The 16,330-nt window shown below is 43.2% G+C and overlaps 2 protein-coding genes and 1 pseudogene across 4 annotated transcripts in view; 1 reads left to right on the forward strand and 2 right to left on the reverse strand.

The window, feature by feature from the left end:
• Positions 1–3,083, reverse strand: part of LOC123974758 — a 6,178-nt pseudogene extending 3,095 nt beyond the window's left edge.
• LOC123975063 (chymotrypsin-like elastase family member 2A) overlaps positions 1–15,093 on the forward strand; it is an 18,208-nt gene extending 3,115 nt beyond the window's left edge. For 2 of the 3 annotated variants that reach the window (XM_046056203.1, XM_046056201.1), the window contains 8 exons: positions 4,764–4,946; positions 12,495–12,583; positions 12,683–12,780; positions 13,225–13,347; positions 13,449–13,585; positions 14,181–14,326; positions 14,490–14,642; positions 15,008–15,093. In XM_046056203.1, the coding sequence (XP_045912159.1) occupies positions 4,931–4,946; positions 12,495–12,583; positions 12,683–12,780; positions 13,225–13,347; positions 13,449–13,585; positions 14,181–14,326; positions 14,490–14,642; positions 15,008–15,025 (780 nt within the window). In that variant the 5' untranslated portion in view covers positions 4,764–4,930 and the 3' untranslated portion in view covers positions 15,026–15,093. Of the gene's footprint in view, positions 1–4,763; positions 4,947–12,150; positions 12,242–12,494; positions 12,584–12,682; positions 12,781–13,224; positions 13,348–13,448; positions 13,586–14,180; positions 14,327–14,489; positions 14,643–15,007 lie in introns of those variants that run through there. The other variant, XM_046056200.1, reaches the window with a different exon arrangement.
• LOC123975062 (chymotrypsin-C-like) lies at positions 3,587–7,213 on the reverse strand. Its single transcript, XM_046056199.1, has 8 exons — positions 7,174–7,213; positions 6,934–7,022; positions 6,314–6,411; positions 5,881–6,003; positions 5,616–5,752; positions 4,770–4,915; positions 3,753–3,905; positions 3,587–3,659 (listed from the first exon to the last, which is right to left on the reverse strand). Exons 1-8 carry the CDS (start codon positions 7,211–7,213, stop codon positions 3,642–3,644), a joined length of 804 nt encoding a protein of 267 aa, XP_045912155.1. The 3' UTR covers positions 3,587–3,641.
• Positions 15,094–16,330: the final 1,237 nt, after the last annotated feature.

Genomic DNA, 16,330 nt, shown 5'->3' on the forward strand with positions numbered 1-16,330 from the left:
GTACTGAGTGCTGTACATGCTCATACTTTTCATGTTCATACTTTTCAGTTGGCCAACATTTCTAAAAATCCTTTTTTTGTATTGGTCTTAAGTAATATTCTAATTTTCAGAGATACTGAATTTGGGATTTTCATTAGTTGTCAGTTTTAATCAACACAATTAAATGAAATAAACATTTGAAATATATCAGTCTGTGTGTAATGAATGACTTTAATATCCACGTTTCACTTTTTGAATGTAATTACTGAAATAAATCAACTTTTTGATGATATTCTAATAATATGACCAGCACCTGGATTTATACTTGTGTAAAGCACAACTTAACAGATAGATTCTGTACTAACAAGGTCTCCCCTCTGTTGCAACTTCTACCTCAGCTTAAACAAGTCCAATGGTGCAAGAGTGTTTTATAGGCCCTCAAATTCCAGTAAAAGACAGGAAGCCCACAGGCTAGTCACATGTTGAAGAGGGTTGCAAACAATGCGTTCTATCAGATTTTACTACATCTATGCCAAAGACAGTAAGCTGTCAGTTACAGTGAAGAAAAAGCATGGTTTGTGTTTCTTCTTTAGTGATAGAACATATCCAGCCTACCAGAGTAAACTGTGAGTTTCCCATTTTTAAAAACAAGGTTTATCTTGATTGTGATGGTCAAAACTATCACCTCACTGTGTCTGTGTTCAGTCAATTAAGAATTTACAGTAGTTCCTTGAAACTAAAGCTATTGATTTTATAGGATGTGGCTTGAACAATATTATCCCTTCTTTAATGTATACATGAACAGCCAATTGTAGACCCAAATTAATTTTACATTTTTATTTATGTTATAGGTAAGTCACTTTTGCAATAGTGTTCAGTTTCATCTAAATTACTTTGTAGCACCATAAAAGTATCTACCTCTTTTTCTTTTTTTGACATAACATTTATGCCAAAAGATAATCATAGAGTGCCAGTTGGTAGCTGCATTAGGAAATAAATCCCTTCCCCAGTTATGGTTCGATCTAAGCTCTGCTTATTCAGCAGACAGGTGAACATCACATTTTTCTGACCAATTAATGGTTGTGAGATATTCTTGGCTATGTCAAGATATTTGACCTAAATTGACTGACAGGTGCACAGACGCTGACTAGACACCATTAAGCAGGCCTTTAGTAAGTCCAAGGTGGAAATCTGTAATGCAGATTCACAGTGATTCATTCTGCTGAGGTCACATCACTCACTGGAGAGTCGACCCCAGCCGGTGACATAGCACCGTCGGGCAGGACGACGCTCTGGTCTGGCAGGCAGGCGGGCATGATTGTGTCAGAGAAGATGACTGGGGGAGACAGCTTGATCATGGAGATGTCGTTACTGCAAAAGGCAAAACAATATACACCCATGTTAAGGAAGTAATGAGTGCGTGCTATATTGAGGTTTTGCTGCATCAACTTCCCCCTTTGAAAAAATAGCCTACCAGTTAACGGATCACTGATGCGCTTGCACGTGGTGGCCTGCCGATTATGATCTTCACTCAGACTTGTAATGATGATAATAATAATAATAAACACTATTTTATATACATTATCTTAACAATGTTACAATGTGCTTTACAAAAGGAAAGTAGGAACATTTTTGACTTTTGACATGAGGTGATACTGAGCTGTGTGTGGGAGGCTGTTGCTGTTACCGGATGAGCAGGGGGGTTGTAGTCCTCATGAGTGATGATTGTAGCCGCGCTATGGGCTATCGAGCCCTCCTCACTCGTCTTCAGGTTGTGTTTGTGGTCACTGTGGGATGGCAGATGACACTGCGTTTCCATGGGGTGTTTGTATTGACTTTTCTGCCTGTGCGTATAAAACTGTGATTAAACTGATAGTGGATTACAAGTCGTTAGTAGTGCTGTAGAGGCATTGCGTGGTTGTTTGGGTGACCAATCAATTTCTGACCGGCTTTAAAGCGGTAATATTTGAGGTCTTCAGCTTTTTGTAAGCAATGTCTTTCTCTGAACCCCCCCCCAAAACCATTGCACTGTACTTGATTATATTGACAACCTTCCCCTAGGTTTGAGTTAAACATACTTGATGCAGTGTGCAGCAGTGAGGACCCAGTCAGAAGAGATGAGGGTGCCTCCGCACACATGCCTCCAGCGCCCACTGCTGTCTGACTGCAGCGAGATCTGAACAGAGCCAAGAGAGGACAGCGTGCTTTAAAATGTCACTCCAACATATCCATTTCATCTCTCATCCTTCTATATCTGCTCTGGAGGAGAACTCTTTTTTACTAAAATATAGAAGATTCAGACATTAAATGTGTGAAAATAGGTGTCACTAATGTGGTGTAGTGATAGTGATCGGCTGACCGAATAATCAGGCCAATATCTGGCATTTTGAGATAATTGGCATCGGCGATGCCTGCACTTACAAGGCCGATTTTAAAAAAGGAAAAAAAAAAGGTCTGCGGGCAGCCATGTTAGTGTGGCTGCTGTGAAAGATGTTAGTGCCCCCTCTTGTGAGTTTTGGGGAAATGGTGAAAAAGTTAGTTTCAAGCCTTAAATGTCCTCTGTCACCACCTTCTTTTCTAAATGTCAAAACCTTTCCTCCATCCTAAACGACAGCAAATTGAATCTAAAACCGTTACTGGCTGCCTTTAAATACAGTATATATTGTTGTAATGCAGAGAATAATACAGTTGAATGATGTCTACTACTACTACTGACAAATCCCAGTCTCCTTTAAACACCTGTAATGTTCTGAAATATACAGCATAACCCAATGTATTTTTCTATATCATTAATTCATGAAAACTCCATCTAAAACAGCACATTACTGGCTAAGATAACTATGTATATTAGATTGTAATCTGCATGGAATAATGGAATTATACATTTCTTTCTTTTGATATTGGCATTATATACCGGCCATCAGCCTCCCTGCTCTCTAAATATCGGAAATGGTCATTGAAAACACCACTGCTGTGGTGGTAAAAAGTAATGTTCATGCTGTTCCTTGGTTGTAGGAGTGAACATGTTTTTACACGTTCAGACAAGACCTTGGCTGCCAGGGCTAGCTGTGAGGCCTGACATCCTCTCCTGCCACCACCTTCATCTGGATTATAATACAGCAAATACCTTTTAAGTAATGTATAAGAAGATGGAAACTGTCTTACCGCTAGCTACCACAAACGTGAGAACCACCAGGCTCCTCATGACTGTAGTTGAAGGTTTAGTATGTGGTGTGTGACTAAATCTTGTGTTAAGAACAGGCTTTTATTTATACTGTATGTTAGCAACTTCTAGCCAGTGTTCAGACTGCCCTGGGAAACCTGACTGACACATGCAGAAAGTCAAACAAGTGGTGGAGACTGGAGACATAGCATATGGTTGGTGATAGGATTTTCCCATCACTACTCCCATTGTGGAACATTGGATCCTTTTCTGCTATTTAAGTATCATTTATCAAACTTAGTAGATTATATACTTAATTAATTAAATTAACTGAATGTTCAGGTGCCTCCAATTTAAATTGTGCTTGATTGCTTTTCACACTGCTAACCTGACAATTAAAACATAAAATAACACAAATAATCTCAACATTTTATTTGATTAATAGTTTTATTTATTTTGTATGTGTACATTGTGGCTTTGATCCCCAAAGCCTGTCCCTTCAATAGGCCACCATTTTCTGTGGGAGAGATGAAGGAGATATTATTAGATAAGTTGTAGTTTTTATGACTTCAACCTCTGAGGTGATTTAATGAGAGGCTCAGGAGCTTACAGAGCTGATCCAGTCAGTGTAGGAGCTGACTTGGGTGAAGACGGTGGGCTTCTTGGGGAAATTGCATTTGAGCCCGGAGCCAAAGCTGACGATGCCGTGAACCTCCCAGGCACCATCAGTGTTCCGGCAGTTCAGAGGACCTCCAGAGTCCCCCTGAATCACAGGAGTGTGCAAATTCCACATTTAACAGTAACTTCTTGTCCTCATAAGGCACTTAATGTTTACATTTCATAATACCTTACAGACATTCCTTTACATTTTTCCTTTGAAATATTGAATGTTATTCACATAAAAAGGCATTTCAGGAGACAGATTTTTTGGGAATAGCATACAGAATCAAAAGAAGAATCTCAAATATCAATCTCACATATACATATATATGTATGTGTGTGTGTATATGTATATGTATGTATATATATGTGGCGGCTGCAGCTCAGGAGGTAGAGCGGTTCAATCCCTGGCTCCCCCTGGTTGCATGTCGAAGTGTCCTTGGGCAAGATACTAAACCCCGAATTGCCCCTGGCGGCTGTTCCGCCAGTGTATGAATCTGAGTGATTGTTAGCACTTAGGCTCAGTGTATGAATGTGTATGACTGGTGAATGCAGATGTAGTGTAAAAGCACTTCGAGTGGTCGAAAAACTAGAAAGGCGCTATACAAAGTTAGTTTCATATCATAGAGGACATTTACAGCCAATGGTCAAATTTCAGATGCTGGAACCAGTGAATACTTTTGTATAACACATTTCTTAAACAATGAATCAGTTATCAAAATAATTGATGATTCATTTTCTGATGATTGACTAATCAATTAAGACTAATCGTTGCAGCTGTACTTTGTTGTTAGATTGCGAATATTTTGTGTGGCGTACAGAATTTAAACTGATGATTCTCTGTTTGATGCATGACAAAATAGGAAATAGGAGTGTTGCTTGCATGGTGTCCAGTTCACTGAGGTCAGAAAGCATTGATGGTACGATATGATTTGTAATATTGTGTCATAAATTATTTTAGACTTACGTTGCAACCAGACACAACTCCATCTCCACCTGCGCAGACCATGGTGTCCTTCACCTGAAAGCTCCACCAGTCAGGCTGGGAGCAGGTAGCGAAGTCCACCACGGGCAGGAGAGCCTGCTGCAGGTTGTCAGCAATGGGACCTCCGGCTGTGTGGCGGAGAGATGCACACTATCTCAGGTAAAATACTGGTGAGAAACACAACCTTGTCGAGACAGCTGTTTTATTAGAGAAGGATTAGGCAAACAAATATTGTTTATCCACCCTGTTAAACTTACAACTACAACTGCAATGCATTTTTATTTCAGAGTCATAATCCACTCTGTAGTAAAAAAAAACAAAACTCCAGTCGGTATTTAATTAACTTAACTAGAGATAACTACAAACATCTGCACTATAAAAAACATAATTTAAATGACTTTGCTTGTAATTAAACAATTTAGCATATAGCATTTTGTCAGAAACTGTAAGTATTGTCTTTGGTAAGTAGCCAAGTAATATTTTTTTCATTATAGAAAATAAGCTTTTTAAAGCAATCTGACATGAAAGGACATATATCCATTACTACACTCATAATGCATGGTAAACTGGGCTTTAATGGCTGCACACTAAGCCTCTTTCTTTCTTTACTTGAACCTTTGTAGTACATACCCTGCTGTAGAACCTTAAATAAAAGTCCAAATACTAAGATAATACTGTATACTAACTTAAATACTAAGAAAACTATAATATTGTAATAAAACAGCAGTAAAGAATGCTTTCTCAGCTGCAACTGCCATAATTACAAATAGTAATCCACATAGGAAACTGATCTGATTGTCTCAACATGATGGTAGATTGGGCACTCACTGTAGAGGCGTCCCCATCCAGTGACGTAGCAGGGATTGTCATGAGGGAGGATGAAGCCAGCAGCAGGGAGACAAGCAGCCATGATGGTGTCAGAGAAGGTGACGGGGGACTCGAGCTTGATCAGGGCAATGTCATTACTGGAGACACACACACATTTAGATTCATCATAGACCTGGTATTTCCTGTAATGTTTACTGAAAGGATCTTTTTAATTTGCAGCAAAGTCTCACAATTCATTGCCAAGTATTTTCTATTTTCTTTTTACCGGATGAACAAGGAGTTCCACTTCTCATGCACAATGATGTTAGCGGTGCCCATGAACACAGCATCCTCCTCCGTCTCTATCAGGTTGTGCTTTCCCATGGCTACTCTGTACTCCTTGCCAGTGCTGCAAGTTGCCAGGGAGAAGGACATGAAGCAGTGATGTATTAGCTCAGAGATTAAGTTTCTAAGAGTGCAGAAAAATAAAACACTAGTTCAATACCAATCATGTTTTGCTGATTCTATGTGGAAATACAGTCGTCCTGACAAGCATTTTTATCTACTGTTCTGTCCTAAAAGTGAAGAAAGTGCAGAAATGTGCAAGTGGGTTGTGATGAGTACAATCATTGATGTTGCATGTGACCATACAGCATTTAATATAGATATTTGTGTCAGTGCTGCATTGAGTTATAATAACCTACTCCATTGTTTCATACCTGATGCAGTGAGCAGCAGTGAGGACCCACTGGTTAGAGATCAGAGTACCTCCACAGGTGTGCCTCCACTCGCCCTGTTTGTTGTACTGCAGGGAAATCTAAAACATACACATGGACAATGAACAAGCTTTTTCTTATCTTTTTTATGTCTGCCCTCAAAGACTTACTGACTACAGGCACACATGCAGCTGATATTTCATCCAGCTTATGTCTCCTACTCATGTGTCTTTTTCCAATTTTAGCTTTAACCTCTTAAAAACTGTCCTGGTTTTCTGTGCCTTTGATTGATTATTTTCATTATTGCACTTTTATTTCCTTTACTGAATTTGGGCAACTTATTGCAATCTAACCACTCGATAACTGGATCTATAACTGGATCTCTGGTCCATTCTTTCTTTTGTCTATTTGTATTTAATTTATGTAATTTTATTCATTTATTATATTTCATTCATTATTTAAAATTACATATTTCCCTTATACTTTTGCATACCACACTATATATCTTAGCTATAAACCTGTAATTTACTCCACTCTCTTGCAGTCTGCAGTCTAAATTAAATATTTTTCAGACATTTGATGTCTTGTTTTCTGAGTGAAACTCATCACTTAGCATGCTTCACCTGCCAGGGCCAGCTGTGAGGCCTGGCATCCTCTCCTCCAACCACCCTGGTCACCACAGGGGTGAAGGTGGGCAGGCCACACCCATAGGCTGAGTAGACAGACAGAGAAAAACTCTTTTAAAACTGTGAACAGGTGCACACAACTGTTAATGTGCATTCAGTTATTAGAGAAAGCTGAAATAGTTTATGTAAACATGGCTTAAAACTGCCTTAATAGTGTGTTGTGTAAAAGCTCCTTACCACCAGCAACAAAGAGAGCAATAACCACAAACTTCATCATGTCTGTATCTCCACAGTGTGCAGTAAAACATGTGACATATTTATAGGTTTCACGATGTTATGCAACCTTCAAAACTGGGTCAAATTCTTGGAAATTTGCCCTATGACAAATCTTAACAGTGACATGCCCATAAATTGCCAGGAATACTAGGCCAAGGCCAGGTGTTTGACAAATTTTTAACTTGAGCTGTAGTTGACAATCAAATGTAGCCCTACCTACTCTGATTTCCTTACAAAGAAATTTATTGCCTCCTCCAGTATCTGAAGCTTCCATTGCTCATGAAGCTCATGAACCTCATGTGGAATTGACATTGTGACAGTTCTGTTTTAACAAGTGCAATTAAGCCGTACAGAGTTATTAGTTATTAGTGTAGTAGTGAAATTCCACATGCCTTGCTAAATAAAAACAGGCTTGTTCATCAGGTTTGATTGCAATATCTGCTCTGAAATATAGTGGATGAAACACCAAGTCCTCTGTATTGATTCACTAATGTCTGCATCATAGCAAAAATATAGCAACAACAGTTGACTAAATATTTGATGTTACTTAAATGTCAGCATTTGATCTATAATTGTTTCAGAAAAGAAGTTGGGGCAGGACAAAAAATGTTTGCTTTTCAAAGTACCCACAGAGGAATACCACTGCACTACATCAACAGTACTCTGAAGCCGCCACAGAAACCAAACTATGTTAATGCTGCAAAGCTGCTGCAACAAATGTAACAGTAAAATGCAACTTTATTACACACCACATTACTACATGATTTATGTATATCACTTTTAAACCTTGCTAAAACATTAATTATGTATACCATTTTATTTTATTTATATAATATTTAAGTGTTTTGTACGTCTCAACCACATAATCTCATCAAAACACTAATGTGGGATTAATTTAAATAAATTCCACAACTACTTAAAAAAGAACAAAAGTGAACACTTCCCACTTGCCCATCTTCCCCCCTTCCTCCAGCCCCTCTACATCTCCTTTTTTCCCTCAATAAACCTCTTTAGAAACCTGAAGTGTTGCGTTTGGGTCTGTTCTGTCCATAATCATCACAGAACGATCAAGCCACCATGGACCCAGCACACTCCCCCCCACCCCCCCACCGACCCCACTCGGTTGGAAATCATTCACGCCATCGTCTCTCAGGGGGCGGTTCTCGATCAGCATGCGGCCCGTCTCCAGTCGGTATCCGATGCGCTCTGCTCCCTGGGCGAGGAGGTGCAGCGCTGACTTTGCCCCGAGTGCCCCTGCCGGCGCGTACTTCTCTCGCGAGTCTCCGGTCTCCCACCCAGACAAGTTTTCCGGCGTTTTGGGCACGTGTGACGGCTTCCTGGTGCAATGCGCCCTGGTGTTTAAGAGGCAACCAGTAACTTTCCAGTCCGACGAGGCCAAGATCTGTTACGTCGCTGGGCTACTCCGCGACCGGGCCCTGGCCTGGTACGCAGCCATCATTGAGGGTCAGACCTCCTCCCGGACGCCCCCCTCCCTTCCAGTCACCTGTACAACGGAGAGAGAATCTATGGAGCAGTATATCAAAGACTCCTTAGCTGCTGGCATCATCCGGCCCTCTTCCTCCCCGGGCGGGCTTCTTTTTCGTTGCTAAAAAAGACAAGACCCTTCGCCCCTGCATCGATTCCCGGGGGCTCAACGCCATCACCATTAAAAACAAGTACCCCCTTCCGCTCATGGATTCAGTCTTCGAGTCCCTCTCCCAGCCCACCATCTTTACTACACTGGATCTGAGAAACGCTTACCATCTGGTGCGGATCCGGGAGGGGGACGAATGGAAAACCGCGTTTAACACCCCCCTCGGTCACTATGAATATTTCGTCATGCCCTTGGCCTCACCAACGCCCCCGCGGTTTTCCAAGCCTTAATCAATGACGTCCTCCGTGACTTTCTCCACCGCTTCGTCTTCGTATACCTTGATGACATCCTGATTTTCTCCCGCGACCCAGCCCAACACACCGAACATGTTCGTCTGTTCCTGCAGCAGCTTCTGGAGAACAGGCTTTCCGTCAAAGCGGAGAAGTGCGAATTTCACACACCCTCCGTCCAGTTCCTTGGGTTCATAATCGAAGGGGGGCAGCTCCACGCCGACCTTTCGAAGATCCAGGCGGTCGCTGACTGGCCAACTCCCACCTCCGTAAAACAACTACAATGCTTTCTCGGCTTCGCAAACTTTTACCGCCAGTTTATCCGTAACTTCAGCGCCATCACCGCCCCCTTACCCGCCTCACATCCACCTCGGTTCCCTTCGCCTGGTCTCTGGAGGCCGCTGCAGCCTTCTCCCACCTCAAGACCCTGTTCTCCTCCACCGCCGTCCTCACCAACCCCGTCCCCTCCCTTCAGTTCGTGGTAGAGGTGGACGCCTCGGACGTGGGCGTCGGCACCTGTCTCTCCCAGCGCTCCCCGAAGGATGACAAACTTCTGGCGGGAGTTCAGTCTTTTGGCGCGGTGGGCCTTGTTCTTCAATAGATTCAACTTCACCCTCTCCTACCCCCCTGGGTCCCGAAACACCAAACCAGATGCTCTCTCCCGGCTCCACTCCCCGGACCCCCCCGACACCATCATGCCTCGCACCTGCCTTGTCGCTCTTGTGGTCTGGGAGGTGGAGTCTGCTGTCCGCCACGCCCAGTCCACTGATCCCGATCCCGGCATCGGACCCCCCAACCGCCTCTACGTCCCGTCGAGTATCCGCTCCCGGGTCCTCCAATGGGCGCACGCCTCCAGGTTCAGTTGCCACCCCGGGATGGCCAGTACCCTCTTTCTGCTTCGCCAGCGGTTCTAGTGGCCCTCCATGGACAGGGACTGTCGGTCCTTTGTGGCGGCCTGTGAGGTGTGCGCCCGCACCAAACCTTCCCATCAGCCGCCCGCCGGTCTGCTCCACCCCCTCCCGGTCCCCGGTCGCCCTTCGTCACCGGTCTCCCCAAGTCTAATGGGAACACAGTCATTCTCACCATCGTCGACCGCTTCTCTAAATCTGCCCACTTCGTCCCCCTACCCAAGCTCCCCACCTCTGGAAATGGCCCGTCTACTCATCGACCATGTCTTCTGCCTGCACGGCATCCTTCTGCACATTGTCTCCGACCGGAGTCCCCAATTTACCTCCCAAGTTTGGAAGGCCTTCTGCCGCGCCTTCGGCGCCACCGCCAGCCTCTCTTTAGGCCACCCCCCCCCCCGAGACCAACAGGCAGATCGAGCAGGTCAACCAGGACCTGGGGGCGGCACTCAGGTGTGTGGTGTACCGAAGCCCCGCCTCCTGGAGCTCTCACATCCCCGGGATAGAATACGCTCACAATTCCCAGGTCTGCACTGCCACTGGTATGTCCCCTTTCATGTGTTCTCTGGGTTACCAACCCCCCGTGTTCCCGTCACTGGAGGTGGAGATAGCGGTCCCATCGATACAGACCCACCTCCGACACTGCCGCTCTGCAGGGCACCGCAGCCCGCAATTGCTGGTTGGCGGACCGCCACCAGACCCCTGCACCTGCCTACTGGCCAGGACAACAGGTGTGGCTTTCCTCCAGGGACCTCCCTCTACAGACCTCATCAAAGAAACTCGCCCCCCGGTTCATCGGCCCTTATCCCATCGAGGCCGTCATCAACTCCTCCACTGTGCGCCTGACCCTCCCTCCTCACCCGAAGGTCCACCCTGTCTTTCACGTCTCCCGGATCAAGCCCGTTTCCACCAGCACCCTTTCCATACCAGTGGCTGTTTTTCTTTTCCTCCTTCGCGTACTGGTTTCTCCTGTGTCTCCTCCTCTCTCCCTCTGTGTGCTCTCCCCCTCTCCGCTCCGGAGCCTGGCTGGCTATCCACACCTGCGTCTCATCAACCTCCATCTCCGACCGCCACACCTACCAGCTATCAGCCTCATCTCGACCAGTATTTCTACCCCGGCTCTCCACTCCATCCTTGCTTGATCGTCGTAGCTCCTGACTTGGTGCCACAGCCATATTCAAGCTTTTTATGAACTTATTCACATCGAACTTTTTCTTCTCCTGTCATCCTCAACTAACCCTGTCTGTATGTTTCCCCCGCCAGGTCCACTCACCTCTGCCTCCCCGTTCGGCCAGCTGGGCTCGCCTACCTGCCTTCCCCTCTCACCGCCTCCATGGCGCTCCCCGGTTCTCCCCTCGCTCCTTGCCGGACCGCCAGCCACCGCATCCTTCCCACCTCGGCCTCCTGCCCCACTCGGCCCTCTCGCCTGAACCTCTCCTGCTCCGCCAGCTCCTCGGTCCCCTGCGCCCACGTCTTCCCCCCTTCCTCCAGCCCCTCTACATCCCCTTTTTTCCCCTCAATAAACCTCTTTAGAAACCTGAAGCGTTGCGTTTGGGTCCGTTCTGTCCATAATCATCACAGGATGGTCTTTTTATACCTAATCATGTCACTAACTTGTTGCCAGTTCACCTAATTCATTGTGACATTTTCCACCAGGCGTTTTCTTTTAGCATTTCAAAACTTTTCCAGTCTGTTGTTGCCACTGTCACAACTTTTTCCAATCATGTTGCATCAAATTCAAAACGGGTGTGTAATTTTCCAAAAACAATACAATTTTCAGTGTCAACATTTGATAAGTTGTCTTTGTGCTAATTTCAATTAAATATGTGGTTTCATTGTTTTGCACATAATCACATTTTTCAAATGTTTTGGAAACAGGGTTGTAATATCTTTGATAGAACAACGCAGTTGGACTGACCATTTTCAAATGAATGTATAACCAAGGAGTGTGAACATTGTCAAAAGACCTGACCAACTCAGGCCACTGTAAGACACCTGTTTGGTTCACACAGAGGTTGAGTTGGGGAGATAAGGTGTATTTAGGGATATCTGTAGTTACTTATCTCCAAGGTTGATTTATTTTTCCCACCAGCTTGTCCTGGCAAATGCAAATGGCAACACATTTGAAATTTTTAAGCAAGCCTGTTAAAGCACTATATAAGGAGGAGCAGGCCCGCTTGAACTTCTGCTGAAGACTGTCACAATGAAGTTCGTGATCTTGGCTTTGTTTGTTGCTGGTGGTAAGTTCTGATATTCCTCTGGCCAGCTGGGTGTTGCTACATAAAACTGTCCACATTCTTTTTACATAAAGCGTAGAAATATGATATGGAGCATTGATTTTATAGAATTTAACAGATTCACATTTGATTCTTAGGGCTAAAAAAGAGAACTTTGTAGCACACAACATTTTTGATATTGTTAATAATACATTTTGATACTACTGCTGATAAGACACCGTTATAAATCACTATATTCTGTACTGTTGTTTCTTAGCCTACGGGTGTGGCCTGCCCACCTATCGCCCTGTAATCACCAGGGTGGTTGGTGGAGTTGATGTCCGTGAGAACAGCTGGCCCTGGCAGGTTTGTCACTTTAAGACTTCTTCTTTAAGAATCTGTGTCCTTTGTCCATTTCATAAAGTCATAAAACATTCATGTGCTGTCTTTGTTTGTTCTCTTTAGGTGTCTCTGCAGTACAAGAGTGGCAGCAACTTCTACCACACCTGTGGTGGTACCTTGATCTCCAACCAGTGGGTCCTCACTGCTGCTCACTGCATCAGGTGTGGCTAAAAAGTTGTAGAAATTGGAAATCAAGAACGTATACGAGGTACAGGGGACAAAGAGAGTCAGGTCTATGGTAGACAGGGCACTTATCAAGCCAGGTGACAGAGGCAGTGTGGAATGAAAAATAAGCTTGTATTTAAAAATGTACTCAAACATATACTTAAATACTTTAGCAGTCTATAGAGTTGGCAACACTGCAGTTTAGTCTTTAAACCAAAAATGCCTTGATGAGCTGTGGTCACTGATTATTACTATTCTTACTTATATTCAATTAAATTATTTAAGAAAAATATAAATATCAGAAAATTAATACTTTGTTATGGCACTTTAACACTGGCAGTGATAATTTAAACACTTTAAGAGTTAAATGAACACTGTATGTTAGATCCCATATCAAAGTAAATCCAACCCTTGTTTCTGTCTTTTATGTGGCCAAGCAGCAGTCGCACCTACAGAGTCTACCTGGGAAAACACAATCTCAAAACCAACAATGAGCCTGGTTCCATCGCCATCAGCCCCGCCAAGATTGTCGTCCACGAGAACTGGGACTCTTACAATATCCGGTGGGCTCAGTGATTTCCCTTCATCTTGTATTATGTTGCTGTGACTATTAATGCTCATTAACATCCTGTTTCTAAATGTGGTATTTGCATTCATGCTCTAGTAACGACATTGCCCTGATCAAGCTGTCAACCCCTGTCACGTTCTCTGATTCCATCATGGCTGCCTGTCTTCCCAACTCTGGTGACATCCTGCCTAATGCTGCTCCCTGCTACGTCACTGGCTGGGGCCGTCTCTGGAGTAAGTGCTACGGGAGAAAAAAACATAAGAAGAGAAACCGAATCTGGCAATATTAATATCCTGTCATCTTAATAATCATAATGTTACATCAGTTTTTAAAGCTGTGTGAGCACGGCATCTTTTCCCACCTTCTCCTCTCAGTTTTCAGATATATTGCACAGGACTCAAAGGATTAATCATCAACTGAAAATTCAGTGGCTGTTAATCTGAACAGGGCTGAGGTGGTTATGTTCAGTTTCAAGACTTAATCTTGTCTTAGTTTGGCCTCTGCCTAGTAGTTCTATGACTTTATATATTTTTGGATGTAGTCTTTGCTTTTTTTTAACCACTAATCTACAAATGAAAGAAGGTTACAGCTTGCAACACAGATATTTTGAGGATTTACCCCCCTTTCTCACAATTTCACTGTGAATAACTCAAAATTATATATGCTGAATAGATTTTATACAAGCTCATTCGAGTCAGCATCTGTAATTTCTGTTAACCCTTACAAAACATTTTCATCTTTAAGAAACTTGGGTTTCTGCTCACTTTTGAATGGATAGTAGACCTATTTAATCTTGACTGAATCTGAATGCCCTGTTCTCTTCTTAAGCTGGAGGTCCTATTGCTGACATCCTGCAGCAGGCACTCCTTCCTGTGGTTGGCCATTCCACCTGCACCAGGTCTGACTGGTGGGGCAACCTGGTCACCAACAGCATGGTCTGTGCTGGAGGAGATGGAAAGCTGGCTAGCTGCAACGTGAGTCTGGTTCTTTTTCCTGTAAAACCAAATCCCATCCTTACATTCAAGCATACCTCTACATTTCAGAATTTATATCTATGACTGTACATTTTCTAAAAGCGTTACCCTTCTTCTGTCAGATTTTTGGTCAAATATTATATTTGTCTCTGGTCCCATTTAGGGAGACTCTGGCGGTCCTCTCAACTGTCAGAACCCTGATGGCTCGTGGGACGTCCACGGTGTGGTGAGTTTCGGCTCAAGCATGGGCTGCAACTACCCCAAGAAACCCTCCGTCTTCACTAGGGTCAGCGCCTACATCCCCTGGATCAACAACGTAAGTGAAAAAGCTTTTTATAGAAAAATATTTGTCCAACACTCGATACATTTTTGTTTATTTTTGGCTCAAGCAGACAGCAGTAAAACTTTTTCCCTATAGATACTCACCTTCTATTGGCTTTACTGACCCTTAAACTACTGGCAGCCATTTGTTTGTGCTTATAATGTGTCTCTATCTGAGAAATGGTTTCATTCAAAAGGAGGGGGAAAAAATATAATTTTCCAGATATGGTTAAATTACTATTTAAATTACTACAGAAATGATGAAATGTAACAGCATTGTTATGATAAAGAAGTGCACATGCTCTAGTGCCCTACTGTGGAGCATTTTTAAATATCTTCCTCATATTTTCTTTTTTCCAGGTGATGACCACGAACTAAGATGCGGATTAGTTTGTGTCATTGTTGGTTGTTGCACTTGAGCGTCAAATAAAGAATGTTGTGGCTTATACAGTGTCTTGTGTTTTCTTAATCAGACACCAAAATGACATTTGTGTGTTGGTTATTTACTTCAAAGATGGCCGATATTCAACTGGTCATATGTTTAGTGACATTCTCCTTCATCCAGAGTTTTCAAAAATTTTATCCTAATCTCAGGGTCAGCGCTATCTTACCATTGGAACATGTTGTCTTTAAGAGGTCCTCTGGAGGACATTCATTCTAAATTTATCGCAAAGACACTCAGCCCTAGTACAGCCAAGTACATGTTGTAAAACAATGAAAGACATGATCCCTTGGACACATCACATACATTTCTCCAGTACCTGATAAACCAGAGGCCCTCAGTGAGTAACATTAATTATTATTAATTACATGACTGTGTTTGGAGATGGTACTCATGGAATTCCCTTTACACATGCTTTGACAAATGATGATGACTGCTGCAAACTAGAAAAAAGCACAGGGTGTATTCAGCATCAAAGAGCAAAACACATACATGAAAAGACAATGCACACAAACATCAGATCAGAAATCAGAAATACTTTATTGATCCCCGAAGGGAAATTTACAGCTCTGTGTGCAGCAGAACATGTCAAATGTTGTTCAACACTTTCATGAGAAGATTTATTTTCCCAGGTTTCAGTTTGTGCAATTAGAATTGAGTTTTTTTTTTGTCAAGATTCCAGTATAGTCAACAATACACTGACAGTCCATATACTAAAGTCTTCTTCTTCTTCTATTAGCTTTTGCTGTTTCACTGCCTGACCAGATTATAAAAGGATGCAGTATACACTCACCTAAAGGAATATTAGGAACAATTTCTCAATTTCTCATTAATGCAATTATCTAATCACCCAATCACATGGCAGTTGCTTCAATGCATTTAGGGGTGTGGTCCTGGTCAAGACAATCTCCTGAACTCCAAACTGAATGTCAGAATGGGAAAGAAAGGTGATTTAAGCAATTTTGAGCGTGGCATGGTTGTTGGTGCCAGACGGGCCGGTCTGAGTATTTCACAATCTGCTCAGTTACTGGGATTTTCACGCACAACCATTTCTAGGGTTTACAAAGAATGGTGTGAAAAGGGAAAAACATCCAGTATGCGGCAGTCCTGTGGGCGAAAATGCCTTGTTGATGCTAGAGGTCAGAGGAGAATGGGCCGACTGATTCAAGCTGATAGAAGAGCAACTTTGACTGAAATAACCACTCGTTACAACCGAGGTATGCGGCAAAGCATTTGTGAAG

This window comes from Micropterus dolomieu, linkage group LG08, assembly GCF_021292245.1.
Source record: "Micropterus dolomieu isolate WLL.071019.BEF.003 ecotype Adirondacks linkage group LG08, ASM2129224v1, whole genome shotgun sequence".
Classification (NCBI taxonomy): Eukaryota; Metazoa; Chordata; class Actinopteri; order Centrarchiformes; family Centrarchidae; genus Micropterus; species Micropterus dolomieu.

Coding starts and splice junctions, on each gene's coding strand:
- LOC123975062 (XM_046056199.1), bottom strand. CDS start 7,213: ATGATGAAGTTTGTGGTTATTGCTCTCTTTGTTGCTGGTG. Junction 4,916..5,615: donor TGGATGGGGACGCCTCTACA/GTGAGTGCCCAA, acceptor TCCGCCACACAG/CCGGAGGTCCCATTGCTGAC. Junction 3,906..4,769: donor GAGTTGTGTCTGGTTGCAAC/GTAAGTCTAAAA, acceptor CCTGTGATTCAG/GGGGACTCTGGAGGTCCTCT.